The sequence below is a fragment of the Toxorhynchites rutilus genome, chromosome 2, assembly GCF_029784135.1.
Source record: "Toxorhynchites rutilus septentrionalis strain SRP chromosome 2, ASM2978413v1, whole genome shotgun sequence".
In the NCBI taxonomy this organism is placed as follows: Eukaryota; Metazoa; Arthropoda; class Insecta; order Diptera; family Culicidae; genus Toxorhynchites; species Toxorhynchites rutilus.
Window position 1 is genome coordinate 169,179,008 of NC_073745.1, and position 19,814 is coordinate 169,198,821.

Here is a 19,814-nt window from a genome sequence, read left to right on the forward strand (position 1 = left end):
TTGAAGTCCTGAGCAATTCCACGAACCAAATGCTGCAAAGGTAGCTTTCGGATCAGCAATTCGGTCGACTTCCGATAGCGATGAATTTCACGCAAAGTTCCCGGTCGATAGCGATGTGGCTTCTCCACCTATCCTGCTACTGGTGCGCTTATCCGAGCTGACTTCGTGTGCCTTACCACCGAATGACTAACGAGCTGTCTGCGAAAGACTAACGAGCTCGAGTCCTCACGGTGCGAGAGTAGAGTAAGAAATGAACGAAAGCAAAGGAAGCGTCATTTTATAAACCATAAAAGTATAGAATCTAAATCCCACCCTTATCGATTATTGCTCAGTCGCCGAAATTTTCGCACTCAGAGAGTTCATTCTCCTCTAGTTTGCCTTCCAAATTGCCATCGTAAACCACACCTTCTCTCGATTCAATCACACACGAAAAGCATACTGAAATGATATTCTGGTGGTGAAACCGATTAATTTTTCGTGAGGCGTCATGCACAAATTACGTAACGCGATAAGGGGGGGAGGGGGTAGATGTTGCGTTACTTTCTGTTTATTAGAGATAGGAAATTGCGTTACGAAAGGGGGGGGGGAGAGATGGTTCAAAATTCGGATTTTTAGCGTTACGTAATTTGTGCACGACGCCTGAGGACATCGACAAGACAACATCGTTACTGAACGAGCTGAACGGCGAGGGATCGAGGGATTCATTACCTGGCCTGACCTGACCTGAAATGCAATCAGTTTGTTTTAACTGTGAGAGAGCGCAGAAAAGCCGATGCTGATACTCTCGTGAACAAGAGAGTATCAGCATCGAAATACGGTTCCTCGGGAAGACATAGAAGCAGCCGCCACACACACACACATACACGCGCGCAACTCTTTTCGTTTGCTGGTTATCGAGAGGAAACCTGGAAAGAAATGATCGTTACTGAAAAATAATCTGCCAGTTCCCCTTGGAATTGAAAATTACATTCAAGCGAGTTTATTTTAATGTTTTCTATCCATATAATACTGCGACCACATACATTTGGTTTTGTGATTTGTCAATCAAGTGCAGTTAGCAGGAAAGCTTCTGAAGATTATTCTTCAGAACAAGGTTTTTTGTATCCAATATTGGATGCATAAAACCTTGAGTCTCCAACGTAACACTCTCGTTTTTGAAGTCACCCAAATATATATTTATTCATTCATTCAGGATGGATTTAGATTCAACTTCAAACAAATGATCTCTAAATCAACGATAGTCCTACGTCATTCTTGCGGTTATACCATAGATATAACCCACTTCCTGTTTTTATTCAAATCGTTTATTTTTACAGGCAACCTATGCATTTAAAGGAGCCGAAATCCTTACTGTATTGTTACTAGTATATATACATTTTTCCTTAATTCTAATGTTAATAATATAGGAAACCGATTACTCGCAGTCGACTGGAGTTTACAAGGGTGACATATTTTCTTCAGGAAAAGGAGGGGATATGAGCATATGTTGACAATGATCACACTCATCACACTCAATTCTTGAACCTATCTTATATCTAATATGTATTTACATTTCATCTTATTCTTAAGAAGGGATCCGATCTCTCACAAAGGAAAAACTAAGGGTATACAGACAATCACACACGAAGATCGATAGCTTTAAGGAATACATATATTTGGGACATGTAATCAAGGTCTAACCGAGCCAACACGTCTCTCACCGGCACCATGGGCCGCCTTCCTCGGGCCCGAAGGGTGACTTCTAAATTCGATCTGGCGACAAGATACAGCTCGCACGACCAAACAACGTGCTCGATGTCGTGGTTACCTTGGCCACAAACACAAAGATTGTTGTCGGCAAGATTAATACGAAAGAGTAGCGCATCTAACGAACAGTGATTGGACATGAGTCGGGAGAAGGTGCGAATAAAGTCCCGACTCAAGTCCAGACTTTTGAACAATGGTTTGAGGCTAACCTTAGGGATAATCGAGTGGAGCCACCGGCCCAATTCATCTTCGTTCCATTTGCGTTGCCAGTTAACTATGGTATTTTTGCGGACTAAAGAATAAAATTTGTTGAAGGCGATTTGACGCTGATAAATATCGCCTTCAATTGCACCTACCTTTGCTAATGAGTCAGCCCTCTCATTACCCGGAATTGAGCAATGTGGAGGGACCCAGATAAAGGTAATGACATAACAGCGTCTGGATAAAGCACTCAAAATTTCTCGTATTCTCTCAAGGAAGTACGGCGAGTGTTTTTCCGGCCTCACTGAACGGATAGCTTCGACAGAGCTAATACTATCCGTTACAATGTAATAGTGTTCAACAGGTCGTGAGGCGACGCTGTCCAGCGCCCAGTGTATTGCTGCCAATTCAGCAATATACACTGAGCAAGGATTCTGAAGACTGTGGGAGGTGCTAAAAAATTCATTGAACACTCCAAATCCTGTGGACTCATTCATAGAGGACCCATCAGTAAAGTACATATTATCACAATTGATATCCCCATACTTTGCATCGAAGATCGTTGGAACGATCCTCGATCGAAGATAATGTGATGTTCCATGGATATCCTGCTTCATAGACAGATCAAAATGCACAGAGGAATGTAGTCAGGAAAACAAACACGGTTGGGAATATACGAAGAAGGATCAACCTGCATGGAGATGAATTCATGATATGAACTCATGAACCCAGATTGAAAATTTAGCTCGATCAGCTGTTCAAAATTTCCGAGCACCAATGGGTTCATAACCTTACACCGGATGAGGAACCGAAGAGATAATAAATTGAAGCGATCTTTTAGTGGGAGTACACCTGCCAAAACCTCGAGACTCATGGTATGCGTTGAGGGCATACATCCCAACGCAATACGGAGACAAAGATACTGAATTCGCTCGAGTTTAATGAGGTGTGTTTTGGCAGCTGATTGAAAACAGAAACTGCCATACTCCATCACTGAGAGAATAGTTGTTCGATACAACATTCTAAGATCTTCTGGATGGGCTCCCCACCAAGTGCCGGTAATTGTACGGAGAAAGTTTATTCTTTGTTGACATTTTTTACTCAGATACCTAATATGGGCCCCCCAAGTACATTTGGAGTCGAACCAGACCCCAAGATACTTGAATGCCATAGCATGAATGATCGGTTTACCCAAAAGTTGAAGCATTGGTTTTGCTGGTTTATGCTTCCTAGAAAAAACCACCATCTCTGTTTTCTCCGTGGAGAATTCGATCCCTAGCCCAATGGCCCAGGTTGAAAAATTGTTCAATGTATCTTGTAAGGGTTCTTGCAGGTCGGATTCGTGTCTGTGTCTGGTGTCTGTCGTTGGACCACTCCATCATCTGCAAGTTGTCTTAGGCTGCAATTTTGTGTAAAGCAATTGTCAATGTCGCTTACGTAGAAGTTGTACAAAAGGGGCTTAAACATGAGCCCTGGGGGAGTCTCATGTAAGAAACCCGACTTACTGCCGAATCTCCGTGAGAAAAGTTCAAATGTTTCTCACAAAGCAAGTTATATAACATTTTATCCAATAGAGTTGTTCATGCGTTAGAACCTGAAGAATAGTTGGACATCTCTTAAGTAGCAAAGAAGCGCTGCTACTCTTGCTGGGTCATCGCTTAAGATGTCTCGTACGCTCCCGCTGATTCTGTGTCCTAGTTCTTCTCGTGAACTTACTTCTGCTGGTGCATTAGGTCTATCTTCTAGAATAGTTACGTTTGAAGAATCTACATTGCTATCATCAGTTGCATTTGACACTATCAATTTTAAATAGGTGGATATGTCTAACTGAATCTTTAGATAACATCTGAACCTTTCTATTCTATCACTGTGAATTCTTCTGGACTACAATTTGATATAAGCTTACTATCCCTAACCATTTGGCTCGGCGACGTCGATCAGAGTATCCAGTACTTTTAAGCTTTTGTTTCTTGTCCCTATCCCTCACTTCTTCCAAAATCATATTATCTTGGAACCTTGGAAAGCTGGGAGTTTGTCTGTCATGACTTGTGGCGTTGAATTCTACATCAATACGTACATACGCAGATCTTATTTCCAATCCGTATTTTCAGCTTGACTAATCTTGAGATGTTTTTTTATCATACTATTCATACTTTCGACTTCTCCATTTGCCACATACGGTGTAGTTTTACTCCCTTCTATCCCAAATTGTTCGCAAAAAACTCAGAAATTCCTCACTGATAAACTGCGGTCCGTTATCTGTTTTTAATGTTTCTGGCATACCAAAACGATAAAAGGTATTGCTGGTAGAACACCTGGAACCGATAAGCTTGGACACGTAAAACCCATCTTTCAATCCGAAGGCATGGTTTAGATAGATGGCTGAAGAGAAAATTCAAAGGCTTGCAATCCGTTTTAATTTGAAGTTCGTTCCTAGCAGATAAAGACGAAATTTCTCGATGGCCCATACCAGAGCCAGAGCTTCCCTTTCAGTTTGAATTTTTTTTTCTAATTCGGTCAGAGACTAACTAGCAAATGCAATGATTCTCTTCTCGCGCTTTTAATTTTCCTGTAGTAAAACCTCTTCAAGTCCGGTAGGGCTTGCATCTGTAACTTGGACACTCGTATCCTTTGGATCGAAGTAGCCAAGAAAACCTACATTAGCTATTTCAGACTTGATAGCTTCAAAAGTGGATTGATGTTCCTCTTTCCAATTGAACGAAACTTCCTCGCGCAAAGGATTCCTCAGTGGATCACTTTTGTTAGCAAGATTTAGTACAAACCTTCCATTAGTTCCAAAAAAAACTACGCAGTTCAGCAACACTAATAGCAGGACGGAATTGTTGGATAGCTTGAATTCTACTATCAGTTGGTATCAGTGGTTTGTGTTCGGATTCGGATCTAAAAATCGGTATTCGGTCGTCGGTTCTAGAATTGTGGACTGTATGAAAATCTTACACTTGTAGGTGTCCACAAAGGATTACCACTGGTGGGGTCCTATCATGGATCTACAAGCTAAGTCCGGTCGGAAACAAGGCACAACGTTTGAAAATAACACACTTCGGTAGTTTAACTTATTTAATAGCTCTACTTTTAATATTGTCGATTTGAATGTTGGAATAAGACTGAAATTTATGCATTTGCACACGCGCTCGCGTTGCTCACAGAATTGTTGTTGCAGTTGTGTGCGTTTCTGCACTCCCTAGGGGTGGGGCTTATGGTTTACGCTCATACACTCGGCGGTAGACGGAACATTCTCCCCCGGGTGATGTATCACATCAATGACACAAGCTGGATCCATTAGAATTGTCCTCGGTTGGCAACACTGAAACCTTGGTGATTGGTCGCCTGTACGTTGATCCGTCTGCGAAGACATCAACTGTTCGAACCAGACCATCATCGCCGGGATAGACGCATGTAATTCGACCCAGTTTCCAATTGAGTGGCGGCAGATTTTTGTCATGGAGTAGGACGATCATTCCTGGACGAAGATTTGGCATCGTTCGTAGATTATTCTTTCGTGGTTGAAGAGTGTTGAGATAATCTCGGGTCCATGCGCGCCAAAAATGTTCGCGCATCAGCTGCAAATGTTGCCATCTATCTAATCGGGTAGCCTTTACATTTTCCAAGGATGGTTCTGCTGAAGTTTAAAGGTCTGGCGTTTAAAACTGCTTCAATCTCAATTAAAACAGTGGCCAACTCTTCAAAAGTCAACTTTGCGGTTCCGGCAATTCTTTTCAAATGCGTTTTTGCAGATTTAACAGCGGCTTCCCAAAGTCCACCAAACTCTGGAGCATCTGGTGGTATGAAATGCCATTAGATTTCACGTTGCTGACAGAATTGTTGAATTCGATTTGAATCCTGCTGGTTTTGGAATTGTCGGTAAATTTGATTGAGTTCGTGGTGGGCACCTCGAAAGTTAGATGCGTTATCGGAATGTATCTGTTGCACTAATCCTCGTCGTCCAATTAGTCGTTTGAGAGAGGCGATGAAAGTGTCGATCGAGGGATTGGAACCTGCTTCCATGTACACAGCTTTAGTTGACATACACACATATACTGCAACGTATGCTTTAATTAATCTCGGACGTCGTGCTCCTTCCTTTATCCAAAATGGACCGACATAGTCGACACCAGTTACTGCAAGTGGTGGGGACGGAACTACACGAGATCTTGGCAGGCTCCCCATAAGCTGTGTAGTATCGGTCGTATTTGTTCGGAAGCAACGAATACAACTGCGGGGCGGGTTACCTTACGAACTGTAGATCGAGCGTTAAGTAGCCAATATCATCGCTGCTGAATGGCATTGATAAGTCCTGTTTGGCCGACATGGAGTAATTCTTCGTGCATCGTTCTTATGAAAGCTTTAGTTATCGGATTCTTATCGGGTAAAATAATCTGATGTTTGGAAGCAAAAGGCTATGTTGAATTATCCAATCTGCCTCCAACTCGAAGCAAGCCATCATTGTATACTGGTCTCAAATTTCCTATTCGTTTACACGGTTGATTGGATAGAACTCATTGAATCTCATCACTGAGATGTATGTGATGCAAAATCTTAAATATTGCATCGGTTGTTCGTCGTAGCTCGATGACAGTGTGATGATTTGATTTTCTGCGATCTAGCGGATTTTTCTGTCGGCAGTTATTGACAAATCGAATAATATGCGACATAATTCGTTGAAGTTTGCGAAAATTATTGTGTTTGTGTAGGAAGCATGAAGGTTCTATACTTAGCGTTGATGTTGCTACCACAGCTGTTAACTCGGGCAGGAGCTGATCTGGAACATGCGCTATTTCGTCGACGGGATAATCCGGACCTTCGAGGAATTTCGGTCCGTTCCACCAAAGGTAGTTCTGGCACAATGTTTCGGGTAATTGTCCTCGTGAAACTATATCTGCTGGGTTCGATTGGGATCGTATATAGTTCCACTGACATTCTGCGGTGAATTTACGAATTTCTGCGATGCGATTACGGACAAACTGTTGAAGTTGATCAAGCGGTTTTCGCATCCAGGCTAAAACAATCGTACTATCTGACCATAGCACAATTTCTCGCATTTCCATCTTCAAGGCAGGAATCACTCTTTGTAATAATCGTGAGAGCAGAAGAGCAGCACACAACTCTTTTCGTGGAATCGAAAGCTCGTGAAGTGGTGCTACTTTCGATTTGCTGCTTAACAGACGTAGTTTAGCGGAACCATCGGCAAATTCATTGCGCAGATAAATACAAGCACCATAGGCAACTGAAGATGCATCTGCAAAATCATGGAGCGAAAATGACACCACATTGTCGAATGTTACACACCTGAGTACGTTGATATGGGTTAGCAGTGGTAATTCCGTTTTAAGTTCCTTCCATTGATGTAAGCACTCGATATTCACTGGCTCATCCCATTCAAGTTTCGCTTTCCACAATTGCTGTACTAAGAGCTTCGCTGTCACGATGACTGGAGCTATTATTTGATGAAGATTTTGTCATTTCGTGGATCCCACAGTAATCCAAGCAACTTAATCGCTTCGTTTGCTCCATATTCCGGAATCGGCATTTGTTTCTCGCGGCATTCTTCTGGGATGTTAGATAAAAAATCTTCGGAGTTGGAGCACCATTTATGTATGGTGAAACCACCTTTGCTCAGCAACTTCTGCAACTCTTGCTGAATATCAACGGCGTCGTCGATTGTGTCTGCACCAGACAGTGCGTCATCCATATAAAAGTCTTCTTGCAGAACGCGAGCTGCAGAAGGTGTTTCGGCGGATTCGTCTTCGACGAGCTTCATCAGGCAACGGCTGGCTTAAAACGGTGCGGATGCTGTACTGTACGTCACAGTGTTGAGTTGCAGCACTCTTAGTGGATCGGATGGACTTTCTCTCCAAAGTATGCGCTGATATGTTCTGTCTTCTGGAGTAACTAGTATCTGACGATACATTTTCGTTATGTCAGCTGAAAACACGTACCGGTATTTCCTAAAGCGTAGTATAATCGAAAATAAATCGCTCTGCACTACAGGACCTACCATTAGGACGTCATTAAGCGATAGGGCTGTTGGAGACGATTTAGCACTCGCGTCAAACACTACTCTGCACTTAGTGCTACTACTAGTCGGACGTAAAACTGCGTGATGTGGCATGTAATACTTGCTTTGATTCGGTGTTTCGTTGGTTGGTGTAACTTCCTGGCAATGTCCAAGGTCTTCATATTCACGGATGAAATCTTGATATTGAGTTCGTAGATTGGAATCCCGTGCAAGTCGTTTCTATAACGACAAGAAGCGCTTCAATGCTAGTGCATAGCAGTCATCTAAATCACTAGAGTTCTCCTTCAATGGCAGCAAATCTACCGCTATCGTCTCGTTTACATGTATTCACGAAATGCTCTTCGCATGACCTTTGTTAGGTCGAATATTGACTTACGTTCGGAACATCTTCGATTTCCCAAAATCGGTGCATTCTGCTTTCGATGTCATCAATAGAGGCTAGATTTGAATGCTGTAATGTACCTGATGATGAATTATCGACGACACCAGCTACAATCCATCCTAGGCAAGTCTCTCGTAGTTGCGGTAAATTCTCAGCGAGGTTCAATTGTTCGGGTTTCATCAGTTCGAAGAACAGCTCTGCACCAATCAGCAAATCCACTTTGGCTGGCAAATGAAACTCTGGGTCAGCTAGTGCAAATCCATTCGGAATCTTCCAACGTGTGATATCAATTTTACTTGTGGGTATCGTTCCAGTCACTTTCGGTGTTATCAAACATTCTATTTGGTTTCGGTATTCACTGTTGCGGGAGCGGAAATGTACAGTAACCTTATCGCGTGCGAGTGTTCGTAGAGCGTTGATTCCAGTAATCGAAATATTTGCGCTTTTCTTCGGAATACCTAAACGGTCAGCCATCTGTTCGGTGATGAAGTTAACCTGTGATCCACTGCCTAGCAGAACGCGACACAGGTGCGGATGATTATTCCTGTCAAAGACGTGAACCACTGCTGTGAGCAGCAGTACCGTTTTCATATCCTGTGTACAGTTGCAGGAACAGGTCGTAGAAATTGGTACTTTTCTTGTGACTGGTTTCGGAGCAGCAGCTGGCGGTTGGTGTTCTCTTGAAATAGCGGCATTCAAGTTCAGATTGCGATTTACAGCTTCTGTATCACCGTGTAGTTGTGTGTGGTGTTGCTTCTAGTATTTATGACACGTCTTGGACGAAGGACAATCTCTGGAGTGTCCTTTTCGGAGACAGTTAAAGCAAATTCCCAATGCTCTAACCTTTTCATTCTTCTGAGCTGCGGATAAATTATTTAATTTGTTGCACTGGGAATTCATGTGCTGTCCACCACAGAAAGCACAAGCGTTGACGATGGTATTTATTTCGGCAGGTTTTGTAACGACTGCATGGCTCCTAGTTGTCGGTAATTTCGCAGTAACAGGAACAGTTTTCGATTTCGGTTGTAATCCTGACGACTGAGTTGCATTTTCACAGTTTTCGAGGATCTGGCATCTGGATTTGAGAAACGCAATCGTCGGTTCGTATTTCGGCAGCTCGGCTTTCCTCAAACTTGATTCCCAAGCTTTGCGTGTGGGCCTATCAAGTGCATTGACGACCAAATACACAACCATGTGTTCGGATACACCAGCGAGATGTTGTTGTAGGTAACGAAGACTCTCAACATGACGGGTTGCTTCATCAAGCAGGGTTCGTAAATCTTTGCATGATTCTGTTGACATCTTGGGCAGACTAAATAGTCCTCGGATGTATGACTCGACAATCACTCGTTGATTTTCATATTGTTCTGTCAACACTGCCCATGCTTGATCATAGTTACCCTCGCTCATTATTTTCGCGTCAAGTGCACCAACAGCGGATCCGATGAGAGCCTTATCGAGGTGAAATAATTTAATGACGTCGGAATCACCTGACATCGCCATCAGATCTTGAAATATAGCTTTGAATTTAGGCCAGGCTGAATAACTTCCATCGAAAGTAGGAATTGGCACTTTCAATGGCTGTTGCTGAATTATTACTTGCGGCTTATTCATCGAAATAGAATTTTCATCCTTGGCAGTCAATATCAAATCTTCAACAATAATCGACACAAAATTGTATAGATTTTCGAAATCATCGTATATTTCTTCTTGTGCGGCAAGCTCGTCATCAGAAATCAGTTCCACTACTTTGCTGTGAAAACCACTAAATTCGGTGTACGCGGCTGATAAGTTTTTCGCAAAAACATTCAACTGCGCCAATCCTACGTTTTGTTCCCCTTGCAACGATTTCTGTATGCGCACAATTTTCAGTTTTATTTGATTACGCTGGCGAAAAACTGCTGCTAGCTCTTTCGAATATGCTAAACTCGTAGCACCCACATTATTTTCGTTGTCTGGAAATCCTCGAAATAACCCGCTTTGCTGCTCGCCATCATTACACTTAGAAAAATCCTCGGTCGAAAGCTACCAAATACATTTGGTAATGCAAAATTAGTAGAATGTACAATTTTTTTGTACATATTGTCAACAAACCCGCATCCCTACCAGAGATTAGTATATTTTACTCGATAACATTAGTAAGCTTGGATATTGTCATATCTGAAAACTGGTGAGAAAAGCGCGTATTAACCATTTTCATTGTTCCCATAAGGCGATACGGAGGTATAATAAGGATATAATTCTGATACGTGCATTTTCGGCGAGAAAATGTAGCCGATATTGGGCTTCCGAATCATGGTTCTGCTTGACATATGTGTTTATTAGTACGGTCGAAAATGACTATAGATTGGTAGTATTTACCAAAAAATTCGTTATATTTACTAATTATTTCTCTCAGTGTATGCTGTTCGTCAGCATTTTGCTGCTTCTTGTTCGGCGAATGCTCTAGCGGCATCGTTGATTTCACCTAACACTGACACGTTATGGAAAACAAAACACACTATGCAAGTTTGAACACGTTACGACAATCGTTTACTGCACGTAGCGAATCACTATTAAAATTCAAACACGTTAAGAAAAAACGCAGCACGGGGCGAATGTTCGAATCAAACAAATTCAAACGTGTTGCGACAAGTTCAATCACTTTTTTCGCGACGTAGAAACTTCTTCTTCTTGCGGGAAACACTTCAAGTCTATCGGTTCTGTAATCCGGTTCGAAGGACCAAATTATGTTCGGATTCGGATCTAAAAATCGGTATTCGGTCGTCGGTTCTAGAATTGTGGACTGTATGAAAATCTTACACTTGTAGGTGTCCACAAAGGATTACCACTGGTGGGGTCCTATCATGGATCTACAAGCTAAATCCGGTCGGAAACAAGGCACAAAGTTTGAAAATAACACACTTCGGTAGTTTAACTTATTTAACAGCCCTACTTTCAATATTGTCGATTTGAAGGTTGGAATAAGACTGAAATTTATGCATTTGCACACGCGCTCGCGTTGCTAACAGAATTGTTGTTGCAGTTGTGTGCGTTTCTGCACTCCCTAGGGGTGGGGCTTATGGTTTACGCTCATACACTCGGCGGTAGACGGAACAGTTTGTGCTTGCCTCTTAAATGCCGGCCACCTTTGCCGAGGAGATCTGGCAGATGTCCGCCACCTTTTTGCTGGAAATCAGTCTGTTATTACCCTCGCTTACCCGAAATCCAACCCCTGATGGCCCTTTGGAGCCGTCCGTAATTTCGAGGAGACGGTATTTCTCTGCTATAATGGCCTTGAAATGTTCTGGCAGACCGGCCGGAGCTCGCCCCGGCTCAGAAGTTGTTCCTGATACCGTTTTCCACAAAAATCGTTGGGAGCCTCTAATCGTTCACCCCTAACCAGGATTGTTTTGCCACCGGGTTGGAATGCACCACCAGCTGCAGGATCGTGTTGCAAAGGGTGGTCAGGTAAGTGGAGGGTGCGTTATGTGGAGGGCGCGTTATGTTCGAGAGCACTATCTAATCGGCGCTCTATTGGGAAGAGAAACCCCGCAAGAGTGGCCGTGACGAGTTGCGCTTCAAGTTGGAGGGCAATAAACGGAAGCTTGTGCAATTGACGAGCGTTGCGGAGAACAAGGGAACGTGAATGAGATAAATAGAAAAAAAGGGTAGGAACAACGTTAGTTAGCGTTATAGTCTCGTGAAGTGCATGAGCACAGCCCCTCCCCGAAGTAGTCGCCTTGATGTGGTCCCGGGGGGAAAGAGGCAACGAGTAGAGGGTTTGGTTTTAGTGAGTGAGTGCCCCATTCGACGTCTGGGTTAACTCTTCCCAGATTAGGCTGGTAGAGCGTTCCTCACCTCCCTGGGTCTCGTTCTGTTTTTGTGACTGCTGAGAATTGCAGTGTCATCTGCAAGTGTTGTAGTTACAGTAATTTACATTTAATGTGACATACATACCGATACCACTCAGTGACGCATTGGAGGCGATTTTGGCCTGTAAATGGACATTGGCGATCAGAGTGGTACAGTGTCGACGTTTGGTGGCGATGTTTACAAAAATGTCCAATTAAACGTGTCGCATTACAGATCTGTCCAATTAGCTAAATGTCGCATTAAATGTAACATGTTGTATTTAGTTTTGCGCGATCGGGAGATCAGCACAACACAAATCTGCGGCATAGTTTGCCCAGAAAAACATTTAGAATCATTATTTGATACATTCGCTATCCAACTCTTGACGAGTAAAGTTCAGTGTCGTTATTGTGCGTTGCCACTTTTACTATTGTGCGATTGGTATAGTGTACGAGTGAAGGTCATTGCTGTCCGCTTTCGAATTGACCTTTTGTGAAGTGGAACAAAGGAAGCAGCGCTCTTGCAGCTTGCAGTCCTTGGCGGCTGTTGAACATCGGCATAACGGGATCGCCATCGTGTGGCTGTCGTTAACGGGAATTATCATCACGTGACCGTGTGAGCTATTCTTGCGCTATTGTGTTGATCCATAACGCGTAGCCTCTGTCTCTCCCTGGTTAGGGCAGTAGAGCGCAGTATCGGAACAATTTTTATTTTAAGGTACACATATTTAATATTAATATTATTATTCAACTCATTTGTTCATTGTTTAATATTATTATCATAATTTATTTTTGTTTTGTTATTTTATTTTTTTTCGAGATTATTGTTAAAATCAATAATATATTAGAAATAAGACAGAAATTTTTGTAAAATGGAGGATAGTGGAGGATCTCCAGAGATGGAGATCTCCGATAATGAATCCCATTTAAGATCTGGGAAAAAAACATAAACGAGTCCCTCAAAAAGAAGATAATTCTTCTGGGGACGAATCTGCTCATCCTTCCAAGCCCCCCTCTAAGAAAATAGCAAGCCTCCCTTCTGAACCGACTGTTACTTCCACTTCCCCTCTCCCATCATCAATTTCGCTTCCCCCTTCTGATGTTTCCGATCCAACCAAATCCTCGTCCTCGTCCTCGTCCTCATCTTCTCCCTCTGTTGTTTCCGCTCCACGTGTCAGAGTTTATCCAGAAGATGCACCTGGAACTGGCCCGTGGGTTGTTTTCCTCCGGCCAAAACCAAAAGGAAAAAGCCTTAACGTGATTCAGATCATGAAAGATCTGGCCAGATACACTTCTGTATCTGAAATTCGCAGGGTTAGACCGAACAAATTGCGGGTTGTCGTGAATGAACGGAAAGACGCAAACGAGATTGTTGCTGACCAACACTTCACTCTCGAATATAGAACATTTATACCCTCCCATAACGTAGAAATTGAGGGGGTGATAACTGAAACGGGTCTGACGAGCGAACAAATAAAAAAAGAAGGAAAAGGCAAGTTCAAGAAGCTTCCCTCAATGGAAGTAAAGATCTTGGACTGTCGCCAACTCGGGAAACTCTCCCATGATGGGGACCAAACTAAATTCACGCCGTCAGACTCGTTTCGAGTCACCTTTGCTGGTGCCGCCCTCCCTGACTACGTTATGGTGGACAAATTGAGACTACCTGTGCGACTCTTCGTGCCAACGCCCATGACTTGCAACAAATGCAAGTCAGTTGGTGACACTTCAGATTATTGTGCCAACAAGGAGCGCTGTGCCACTTGCGGAGAGCAACATGAGGGGAAATCCTGCAGTGCGACTGAGCATAAGTGTCCATATTGCGGAGGATCCCCACACGCGCTCTCAGCTTGTGAAACTTACAAGAGTCGCTGGGAGAAACAGAAGCGCTCTTTAAAGGAACGCTCGAAGCGCACTTTTGCGGAAATTTTAAAGGGCGCTTCTCCACTGGCCCAACAACAACAACAACCAATCTCAACACACAATAGCTTTTCCACGTTGCCAGTTGATGAAATGGAAGCGGACACAGCTAGCGGGGGCACACCGTTTATTTTCAAAGGGAATCCCCGGCGCAAAAATGTGACCACTCCCAAAGTTCAAGAACAAGTCCCCCCGGTGATACCCCCAGTTAGCTTGCCTAAAAAATCGAGTGCAGCGGACAAGCAAAATCAGGTTCCTCCTGGCTTCCGTGGGAATAGTTCACCTTCGAACGACCCAGCACTCGAGGGGACATCAAAAACCCCAACTGTCCCTGTTTTTCCGTCCAGCTCAACTTCTCAATCGGGATTTATAAAGTTGTCTGACCTTTTGGATCAAATCTTCAAGTGTTTTAATGTTCCGACTCCATCAGAACCCTCCAGTATTAAATCAGAATGCTTCCAGTATTAAAGACAATTTTACAGCAATTGATGCAAACATGGCCCCTCCTTGCAATGATTATCTCTCTTGATGTCTAATTTAGATAGAGAGGTCGGAGATATCACTGTTTTACAGTGGAATTGTCGTAGTCTTATCCCTAAATTGGATACATTCAAATTTTTAATTCATAACTTCAATTGTGATGTTTTTGCTCTGTCCGAAACTTGGCTTTCTTCGCGAGATGATATCTCTTTCCACGATTTTAATATTATACGCTTGGACCGCGATGACAGATACGGAGGGGTACTATTGGGGATCAATAAGTGCCACTCATTTTTTCGAATTGACCTTCCACCTATTGGAGGGATCGAAGCTGTTGCTTGTCATGCAAACATCAGAGGCAAAGACCTCTGTATTGTCAGCTTGTATTGGCCTCCGAGAGCTGCGGTTAGCCGCAAACAACTTGATGACATGTGCTCACTCCTTCCTGAGCCACGATTGATCTTGGGAGACTTCAACTCTCACGGAACTGCCTGGGGGGAACAGTACGACGACAATCGTTCATCGTTGATCTATGACCTTTGTAACAGCTTCAATATGACCGTTTTGAATACTGGGGAAACAACACGTGTTCCTAAACCTCCTGCTAACCCAAGTGCTCTTGACCTCTCGCTTTGCTCGAATTCACTATCGTTAGATTGCAAGTGGAATGTAATCCAGGACCCCAACGGTAGTGATCACTTGCCAATCAAAATTTCCATCATCATTGGGTCGAATTCTTCTGAATCTATAAACATGGCATATGACCTCACAAGACACATTGACTGGAAAAAATATTCGGACGCGATTGCTCTAGCCATCAATTCCAGAGATGGTTTACCTCCATTGGAGGAGTATAACTTCCTTTCTCGTTTGATCTATAACAGCGCGGTTCGCGCTCAAACGAAACCCATCCCAGGTTCCACTATTCGTCGAAGGCTTCCCAATCCATGGTGGGATAGCATATGTTCCAAGCTTTATGTAGAAAAATTGAATGCATTTAAAGCTTTTCGGAAACGTGGAACCCCTGAAAATTTTCAGACGTATTTGGACCTTGAAAATCAATTTAAAAACTTGATCAAAGGGAAAAAACGTGCTTATTGGCGAAATTTCGTGGGAGGTTTGTCACGAGAAACGTCAATGAAAAACAGGAAGTGGGTTATATCTATGGTATAACCGCAAGGGTGACGTAGGACTATCGTTGATTTTGTTTGAAGTTGAATCTAAATCCATCCTGAATGAATGAATAAATAAATATTTGGGTGACTTCAAAAACGAGAGTGTTACTTTGAAGACTCAAGGTTTTATGCATCCAATATTGGATACAAAAAACCTTGTTCTGAAGAATAATCTTCAGAAGCTTTCCTGTTAACTGCACTTGATTGACAAATCACAAAACCAAATGTATGTGGTCGCAGTATTATATGGATAGAAAACATTAAAATAAACTCGCTTGAATGTAATTTTCAATTCCAAGGGGAACTGGCAGATTATTTTTCAGCAACGATCATTTCTTTCCAGGTTTCCTCTCGATAACCAGCAAACGAAAAGAGTTGCGCGCGTGTATATGTGTTGTGGCGGCTGCTTCTATGTCTTTCCGAGGAACCGTATTTCGATGCTGATACTCTCTTGGTCACCTTCTCTTCTCCTTCTGATCGATCGGCTTTTCTGCGCTCCCTCACAGTTAAAACAAACTGATTGCATTTCAGGTCAGGTCAAGCCAGGTAATGAATACCTCGATCCCTCGCCGTTCAGCTCGTTCAGTAACGATGTTGTCTTGTCGATGTCCTCAGGCGTCGTGCACTAATTACGTAACGCAAAAATCCGGATTTTGAACCTCCCCCCCCTTTCGTAACGCAATTTCCTATCTCTAATAAACAGAAAGTAACGCAACATCTAACCCCTCCCCCCTTATCGCGTTACGTAATTTGTGCACGACGCCTCACGAAAAATGAATCGGTTTCACCACCAGAATATCATTTCAGTATGCTTTTCGTGCGTGATTGAATCGAGAGAAGGTGTGGTTTACGATGGCAATTTGGAAGACAAACTAGAGGAGAATGAACTCTCTGAGTATGAAAATTTCGACGACTGAGCAATAATCGATTGAAAATTATATAATTTTGGCGATACGAAACATTTTCCGTTTTTCATGTTATGCATCCATTATTGGATACGAAAATATCCTACTGATGGGAAAGAATAATCTTCAGAAGCTTTCCAGCTAATTACACTTGATTGAAAAATTACGAAATCAAATGTATTTGGTCGCTGTGTTCGCCATATAATTAGAAAACATTAAAATAAACTCTTTCGCATGGATGTATTCTTCAATTCCCAGGGAACTGGCAGATTATTTTTCAGCAACGATTAGATCTTTCCGGAATTTTCTCGATGCTGTATGGCATCCAAACGAAAATTCTCGTTTCAGTTTGGCCTGCAAAAAACTTTTCTGAACTCTAATCCATCAAATTTAGAGCCCTGAAAAGGGCCGTTGATTATATGCTAAGCTAATATAGCACCCTCTCCTTGGATTCGACGGGCCAGCTGAATGTCCTTGGGCATGATGTGACGCGTTTTACGTGGATAGCACACAAATTTGTATCTTCGAATAAGCCTCCTGCAGCGTCATAACCGCGGAACTTTGGAAGCGCAAGTCGGTTTTGAAGTCCTGAGCACGATCCAAAAGCTGCAAAGGTAGCTTGCGGATCAGCAATTCGATCGACTTCCGATAGCGATGAATTTCACGCAAAGTTCCCGGTCGATAGCGATGTGGCTTCTTCACCTATCCTGCGGCTAGTGCGCTTATCCGAGCTGCTTTCGTGTGCCTTACCACTGAAAGACTAACCTGCTATCTGCTTGGTCCCAAACAAACGAGTCGTCACGGTGCGAGAGTAGAGTAAGAAATGAACGAAAGCAAAGGAAGCGTCATTTTATAACCTGTTTTCGAAGCTATCATTAAGCTATTCAAACAATTTTCCGACTCAATAAATAGCAATCATATAACTCTTGGACATTTTATCTTTTGTATGAAATGATTACCACTGTTCCGTTTATCCGAAGTAGAATGAATCACGCTTAAAGAAGGAATGGATTTTTTCTTGGAATTTACTCAGCAAAAATAATGCCCTTTCCCAACACTTAAAAACGACAAACGGTAAACAGTTTCATCAAAGTGATTTCTTCGATATGGGGATATATTCACTACATCATGTCATGTATTTCATATTCTTCATTATGAAATCCATATCCATGGCACCTATCGGTATCGAATTATCATCGACACCACGATTTTCACTAAATGCTCCTTTCAGTTCGGCCTGTAAAAAACTTTTCTGAACTCTAATCCATCAAATTTGGAGCCCTGAAAAGGGCCGTTGATTATATGCTAAGCTAATATAGCACGCTGTCCTCGGATACGAGGGGCCAGCTGGATGTCCTTGGGCATGACGCGTTTTGCATGGATAGCACACAAATTGGTACCTTCGAATAAGCCTCCTGCAGCGTCATAACCGCGGAACTTTGGAAGCGCAAGTCGGTTTTGAAGTCCTGAGCAATTCCACGAACCAAATGCTGCAAAGGTAGCTTGCGGATCAGCAATTCGGTCGACTTCTGATAGCGACGAATTTCATGCGAAGTTCCCGGTCGATAGCGATGTGGCTTCTTCACGCTTCCTGCGGCTGGTGCGCTTATCCGAGCTGCTTTCGTGGTGCCTTACCACCGAAGGACTAACGAGCTGTCTGCTTAGTCCCGATGAAACGAGTCCTCACGGTGCGAGAGTAGAGTAAGAAATGAACGAAAGCAAGGGAAGTGTCATTTTATAAAACATAAAAGAATCGAATGTAAACCCCACCCTCTTTATTATATAAGCTTACTGTATACTCACGAATATAATAAGGGTGGGATTTAGATTCTATACTTTTATGGTTTATAAAATGACGCTTCCTTTGCTTTCGTTCATTTCTTACTCTACTCTCGCACCGTGAGGACTCGAGCTCGTTAGTCTTTCGCAGACAGCTCGTTAGTCGTTCGGTGGTAAGGCACACGAAGTCAGCTCGGATAAGCGCACCAGTAGCAGGATAGGTGGAGAAGCCACATCGCTATCGACCGGGAACTTTGCGTGAAATTCATCGCTATCAGAAGTCGACCGAATTGCTGATCCGCAGCTACCTTTGCAGCATTTGGATCGTGGAATTGCTTAGGACTTCAACACCGACTCGCGCTTTCAAAGTTCCACGGCTATGACGCTGCAGGAGGCTTATTCGAAGATACCAATTTGTGTGCTATCCATGCAAAACGCGTCATGCCCAAGGACATCCAGCTGGCCCCTCGTATCCGAGGAGAGCGTGCTATATTAGCTTAGCATATAATCAACGGCCCTTTTCAGGGCTCCAAATTTGATGGATTAGAGTACAGAAAAGTTTTTTACAGGTCGAACTGAAAGGAGCATTTAGCGAAAATCGTGGTTTCGATAATAATTCGTTACCGGTAGGTGCCATGGATATGGATTTCTTAATGAAGAATATGAAATACATGACATGATGTAGTGAATATATCCCCATATCGAAGAAATCACTTTGGTGAAACTGCATTATAAAATTATTTGTGTACGAATGCCGCAATCGATAGTCGACTCTAATTTGCGCTGAGTAATTTCCTCGGAGGATTCGATTCCTCCTTTGAACATTAATAATCTCTTTCTGGCAAAACGATGTGGTATGAATCACATTATTTGAATGATAGAATGAAGAAGTTTTCTGCCAATTTCCTTCAACCTCCAAACGTATCTTTCTCCCGTTTGTCGTTTTCGCGTTGCCGAAAGACGTGGTCTTACGTTGATCGCACTTGATTGAAAAAATCCAAAACGAAATGTATTTGGTCGCAGATTTATATGAGTAGAAAGCAAATAATCGCTCGAAAATGACTTGATTTTCGCGATGTGAAACATTTTCCGTTTTTCATGTTATGCATCTAATATTGGATACGAAAATTTCCACTGATGGGGAAAAAAAATATTCAGAAGCTTTCCTGTTAATTGCGATTGATTGAAAAATAACAAAACCAAATGTATTTGGTTGCAGTGTTATATGGATAGAAAACATTAAAATAAACTCTTTCGCATGAATGTATTTTTCAATTCCCAGGGGAACTGGCAGATTATTTTTCAGCAACGATGATAGCAACGAGAATTCCGCGCGTGTATGTGTGTGTGTGTGTGTGT

General features: G+C 42.7%; 1 protein-coding gene across 1 annotated transcript; it reads right to left on the reverse strand.

Annotated features, from left to right (window-relative positions):
- Positions 1–7,405: 7,405 nt before the first annotated feature.
- LOC129766361 (uncharacterized) lies at positions 7,406–10,360 on the reverse strand. Its single transcript, XM_055766883.1, has 5 exons — positions 10,308–10,360; positions 9,210–10,119; positions 8,361–9,122; positions 7,964–8,203; positions 7,406–7,720 (listed from the first exon to the last, which is right to left on the reverse strand). The coding sequence occupies exons 1-5, from the start codon at positions 10,358–10,360 to the stop codon at positions 7,406–7,408; spliced, it is 2,280 nt and encodes a 759-aa protein (XP_055622858.1).
- Between the last annotated feature and the right edge of the window lie 9,454 nt (positions 10,361–19,814).